This window comes from Camelina sativa, chromosome 3 (genome assembly GCF_000633955.1).
Source record: "Camelina sativa cultivar DH55 chromosome 3, Cs, whole genome shotgun sequence".
In the NCBI taxonomy this organism is placed as follows: Eukaryota; Viridiplantae; Streptophyta; class Magnoliopsida; order Brassicales; family Brassicaceae; genus Camelina; species Camelina sativa.
This window is the reverse complement of record NC_025687.1, coordinates 28,416,400-28,422,553: the sequence shown is the minus strand read 5'-3', so window position 1 is coordinate 28,422,553 and position 6,154 is coordinate 28,416,400. Positions and strand designations below refer to the sequence as shown.

General features: G+C 36.9%; 1 protein-coding gene across 1 annotated transcript; it reads left to right on the top strand.

Moving 5' to 3' along the window:
• Positions 2,541-4,756, top strand: LOC104779393 (peroxisomal isocitrate dehydrogenase [NADP]-like). Its single transcript, XM_019244005.1, has 11 exons — positions 2,541-2,662; positions 2,868-2,911; positions 2,990-3,099; positions 3,248-3,285; positions 3,365-3,442; positions 3,522-3,575; positions 3,664-3,765; positions 4,147-4,235; positions 4,337-4,440; positions 4,533-4,601; positions 4,686-4,756. Exons 1-11 carry the CDS (start codon positions 2,614-2,616, stop codon positions 4,750-4,752), a joined length of 804 nt encoding a protein of 267 aa, XP_019099550.1. The 5' UTR covers positions 2,541-2,613; the 3' UTR covers positions 4,753-4,756.

Sequence of the window (6,154 nt, the reverse complement as noted above, 5' to 3'; positions counted from 1 at the left end):
GAACATTTTAAACGGTCAGTTCATTCTCCTAAAACAGGAGCCATCTGGGTCTTCCATTTTACCAACCTCTAAGATCCTGTTGTTCTTTTTGCAGGCACGGTTTTCAGGGAGCCTATCATTTGCAGAAACATCCCTCGTATTGTTTCAGGTTTGTCACCGGCTGCTCTTTTGTATGGGCTATAGCCATTTTCTGTAACCTCTAGGCAAAACAAATCCCTCTGCTTTTCTTTCTTCAGGATGGACGAAGCCAATCTGTATTGGAAGACATGCGTTTGGTGATCAGTATAGAGCCACTGATATTATTGTTAATGAGCCAGGAAAACTAAAACTGGTTTTCGGTAAATCTCCTCCTCCCATTATTTGAAACATGATAGGTGATGAACACATACCTTTTAGTTAAAGGTAAATATGAGCACAGGTTACCTTCAGTTGATTCCCTACGTTGGGAACAGCTGCCTCATTAGACCACACACACTGTTAGAGAAGCTATATTTGGAGCTAACACGTAATTAAGTCAATTCAACAANTATATATATATATATATATAAGAAGTGGGGTGGGAGCTGCTAGATACTAAACCCAAACCTTTAATAAAAAATAACATGAAACTAATTTATTAAGATAAGAAGTTGTAATATCCATTTCATGCAGAACAATCTATGGTGGAAGATGTTTTTTCTTTTAATAGACGAGAATCAAGATTTCGATTTCATAAATGGAAATCATTAAGTTAAAGATCTCATTAGGTCAAAATATAATTATTCACTACCATTTGTATAATCAGTGCCACCTTAAACATATTACATTTTTCTGGGCAAACAAAAAAAATGCCCCTTAACTTATGAAAAACTTATTGATTTTCTTTTTGGGTTTCTTTGGTTTATATAATCTTTTTTTTTACCCTTTCTAGGTTACAAATTTCTTTATTGTGCTCCTCAAACTTAAAATTTTTTTACCCCTTTCTTATACGTATATGCCCCTTCAACCTATGTACCCGGAGCGATCGCATTGTCCGCCCCCAAGTTAAGCCGGCACTGCGTATAATGTTACATATGTTGGATATGGGCTGCACCCCCAACATTTGGTGGGGTCCAAACATAAGATCCTCAAGATTTTAGGACTTAAAGTCATGAATTCGGTCCATCAAACAGCAGTGGCAAAATCCTAATTTGCAGAAGGGATAGAAGGAATTCCAGGTCAACGACCCACTATAAATACCAGAGGTCACTATCAAGCATGTGATCCAAAAAAGAAACAATTAGAAAGAGAATTGAAGAGCTAAACCGCAAGTTAAAGTCGTATTACTCGCATTTAGCATTTTCGTGTTGCCTCACTCGTTTCGTACGATAAGTCCTTGGCGCGACAGAACTATAACATCACGCGACTCAATTTCTATGTAACACTCACTTTACTTCAACGTTAATTAAAGGATCACCTCCGCTCTTACCCTCAGATTCCCGTGTTATTATTGTTATCGTTGCGACCTTACATCAACAACATAATTGAGTCTTATAACAAATCTGCAATTACCTGGAGACTGGAAAGTATAGTGCCTATCTTTTGTAAATAACTCTATCGATATATCTAGAGTAGCATGCAAGAATTCTTTTTTTTGCTTACTGAAAGATTATATTGATATATATATATATATACGCAACATGTACAACTAAATAAACATAAATTAGAAGCAACATGTACAATTAAATGAAGTTAAAAACTTTATCCATGAAGAAGTTGTTAAAGGCAGGAGTCTATATATGGGGAAGGGGAACCATGCATGATCATACAATATATATATATATATATAATACATATACTTTTAAATCATCTTCACCATCAACATCAACATCAACATCAATAACAATTCTTCTAAAAGACAAGAAGAAAGAAAGAGAGGAAGAGTCTTCCTCAGAGAAAAGAAAAATGTAGCATCTGATTCCCTACATGTCGGTTTCTAAATTTTAATCTTTTAAAATCCCATTTTAGTTAGTGATAAACAAACTCATCGAAGGCAAAAAAGAAAAGCCTTTTGAATAAATAAATTAATATACACAACAAGATCGAATCCTTGTGTCTCTCTTAGGAAAAGAGATTCTTCTTTGCTTTCATGTTTTTCACACATCTCAATAGACATATTTTAACTGTCCAAAAACTTGCGTTGCCTTTTGCTTTTCTTCATGCATTAAATCACGTTTTTACCCTTGTTAAAAGTGGTAACACTCGTTACTTTTTAAAAGAAAAAAAAATTATTTTAGATATACTACTACTAGTGTTCAACAGGACCACCTTGTGATTATTATTCATCTGAGAGAGATTGATTAAATTATTCAATTAGCTAAAGCAGATCTTAGTCAGTTGTAAGATTTTGATGATTATTGTTATTAAAGCTGACTACTAGTATTAAATTTAGCACTATACAAAAAGAGATACCGACGGTTTAAAATTACAGAATGAGGCCCATATAGAAGTGGGCTTTGGAAGAGTGTGGCCCAAGACAGAGAGAGAGAGAGCTGTTTTCTGTCTTTCTTTCATGGCGAGCAGAGCTGCTGATCCGTTCACACTCGCTATTCTCAATTTCACTCGCCCATCAGATCATATCTCTGCGGGAAAAAGATGGAGTTCGAGAAGATCAAGGTGGCCAACCCCGTTGTTGAAATGGATGGTAAGTGTTCCCCAACAGTTCAATTGACTCAAATAAATCTCGTTGTCATTCTGATTGATTGATTTACTATATAGATCGGAGTACGTATGTGTCCTGCTCTGCTCAGGGAACGTATAGTATCGAGTGTGTGTTTGTTTACATAATATATATAGGTTTTAGTTTCTGAAAATTCAGAATTTTTAGACCCTTTTCTTGATTCTCTCAGGAGACGAAATGACTCGAGTTATCTGGAAATTCATCAAAGACAAGGTAAACTGTCTTGTATCTTGATTCTTGAGCAAAGCCTTCAAAATCTTTTTGTAGTTAACCTCTTGAGAATCCTTACAGCTTATTTTCCCTTTCCTGGAGCTGGATATCAAATACTTTGATCTTGGACTGCCTAACCGTGATTCCACTGATGATAAGGTTACTGTCGAGAGTGCTGAAGCTACTTTAAAGTATGTCTCTGCTTTTACATTTTTAATACTTTTTACATGTTTTCTAGTTTTAATGTTCCTGTTTCCAAGCTCTCTTCTCTATCGAATTTGTTCATGGCTGTGATTTGAGACTCTCGTCCGCCTTATTCTGGTTTCTTTTTATGTGAAGGTATAACGTGGCTATTAAGTGTGCCACGATTACTCCTGGTATGTCTTTGCATCCTTGAACCTTTGCAACTTTCCATTTTACAAGTGCGCTTATTCGGAAATTACTATTCAACAACAGATGAAGCTCGTGTTAGAGAGTTCGGGTTAAAGAAAATGTGGAGGAGTCCCAACGGAACTATAAGGAACATTTTAAACGGTCAGTTCATTCTCCTAAAACAGGAGCCATTGGGTCTTCCATTTTACCAACCTCTAAGATCCTGTTGTTCTTTTTGCAGGCACGGTTTTCAGGGAGCCTATCATTTGCAGAAACATCCCTCGTATTGTTTCAGGTTTGTCACCGGCTGCTCTTTTGTATGGGCTATAGCCATTTTCTGTAACCTCTAGGCAAAACAACTCCCTCTGCTTTTCTTTCTTCAGGATGGACGAAGCCAATCTGTATTGGAAGACATGCGTTTGGTGATCAGTATAGAGCCACTGATATCATTGTCAATGAGCCAGGAAAACTAAAACTGGTTTTCGGTAAATCTCCTCCTCCCATTATTTGATATTTTAACTAAAAACATGATAGGTGATGAACACATACCTTTTAATTAAAGGTAAATATGAGCACAGGTTATCTTCAGTTGATTCCCTACGTTGGGGACAGCTGCCTCATTAGACCACACACACTGTTAGAGAAGCTATATATGGAGCTAACACGTAATTAAGTCAATTCAACAACTAACACGAATTACCTTTTGTGGAGACCCATTTTCGAAAGTTGAGGACCTGACTAACCTATCAACTCAAATTTTTTCACTGAAGAAGAAAATGGAGGGACTGTTGTCTATGAGTTTACCTACCTGTTGAAGTGTATTCATTCCACTCATTCACTTTAGAACTCATATCTTACGTTTGCAGAGCCAAGTGGATCTTCTCAGAAAACAGAATTCGAAGTCTTCAGTTTCACTGGTGGAGGTGTTGCTTTAGCCATGTATAACACTGATGAGGTAAACATTAGTGAAAAGAGTCCTCTCTCCGTGTCTATTCTACCTGAATACAACTTGCATAGCCTATAGTTGATATCGTGTCCCTATTTCATTCGGAACAGTCTATTCGTGCATTTGCTGAGTCCTCGATGTACACAGCTTATCAGAAAAAGTGGCCACTTTACCTCTCTACAAAAAACACCATCCTCAAAACATACGATGGAAGGTGTGAATTTTTCCTTTATTTTTTCTTGTTAGAGTTTCACTGAAACATCTAGTCATGCTGCCCTGACATTACCCTTTTCAAATTGTTTGAAGATTCAAGGATATATTCCAAGAAGTTTATGAAACTAATTGGAGATCCAAGTATGAAGCTGCAGGGATAAGGTGAGATGTGCAATGTGTTATTAGCCCATTCTAGAACAAACCGTTCACCAGGCAAAACTTGTTAGCAAAATTAATGAAATCCAGGTATGAGCATCGTTTGATAGATGATATGGTTGCGTATGCCATGAAGAGTGACGGAGGTTACGTCTAGGCATGCAAGAACTACGATGGAGATGTACAGAGCGATTTCTTAGCCCAAGGTTTTTTCCCTTAAACTTGAGATCTTTGTAGGGACTGAAACCTCCATCTTTGTGCCTCCTAATCAAATGCATTTTTGGTTTCTTTTTTTTTTGAAATTATGATCTGAATGGGGACAGAAACTTTGATCTTATATCTCCTTATGAAACAATGTTTCTGCTCTCGGCTGCAGGATATGGATCTTTGGGAATGATGACATCGGTGTTGGTATGAAATGACACAGGCCTCAGCCAAAGTTTTTGGGTCTTTACTGTGTTAACATGGTTCATGCGTATCTTCCTATCTTTTTGAATTGAAAAATTTGAGATATATTACAGGTTTGTCCAGATGGAAAAACTATTGAAGCAGAAGCAGCTCATGGAACAGTTACCCGCCACTACAGAGTTCATCAAAAAGGTAGTGAAACAAGCACCAACAGCATAGCCTCAATATTTGCTTGGTCCAGAGGCCTTGCCCACAGGTAGCCGATTTCCACTGTGTTTTGAACACTTGTCACACTTGGTGTGCTTGATGCTATACTACTGGAGAAATAATTAGTTAGTCTATCCGGGATTGTATAAACCATTAGGTTTTCTGCCATACCTTAGCCTTAAGTTGACTGAAAAATGGTTGAGCTCATTATTAAAAGATGTTTGGTATGTGATGTTGTTGTAACCAGGGCAAAGCTGGACAGCAATGTNGAGAAAAGAAAAATGTAGCATCTGATTCCCTACATGTCGGTTTCTAAATTTTAATCTTTTAAAATCCCATTTTAGTTAGTGATAAACAAACTCATCGAAGGCAAAAAAGAAAAGCCTTTTGAATAAATAAATTAATATACACAACAAGATCGAATCCTTGTGTCTCTCTTAGGAAAAGAGATTCTTCTTTGCTCTCATGTTTNTCCACGGACCCAAGTAAGACCATAACGACGGAGAGAGTAGTGGTTGATGGACCTAGTAAAAGTTATAAAAAAGATCTGATAGATAAGTTTTTTTTTGTGTGTGTGTGTCTACATTGTAAAATTGAACAGGGTTAGGAGGGATCAGTATGTGAATACAGAAGAGTTCATTGATGCGGTGGCGTGGGAGCTGAGAAGAAGATTGTTAGGCAACTCCAGGTTGTGAGAAGCAAAAATGTAACTCTGAAAAGCGTGGTGTTTGCCTTTCCAGTATCTATCCCACCTTCATTATTATATAATATATATAAACTGTAAGTGTAGAAACTTAAGGGATCATTAATGGGAGAACACCAAGGGTGTTGTTAGCCCAAAAAAATTATAAAAATAATGAATAGTGGCTTAGAACACTTTTTTTAGTTTTTGATGTAGAACTGATCTAAACCCAGTTCTTATTTGACGTGGCTTCATGTGATTG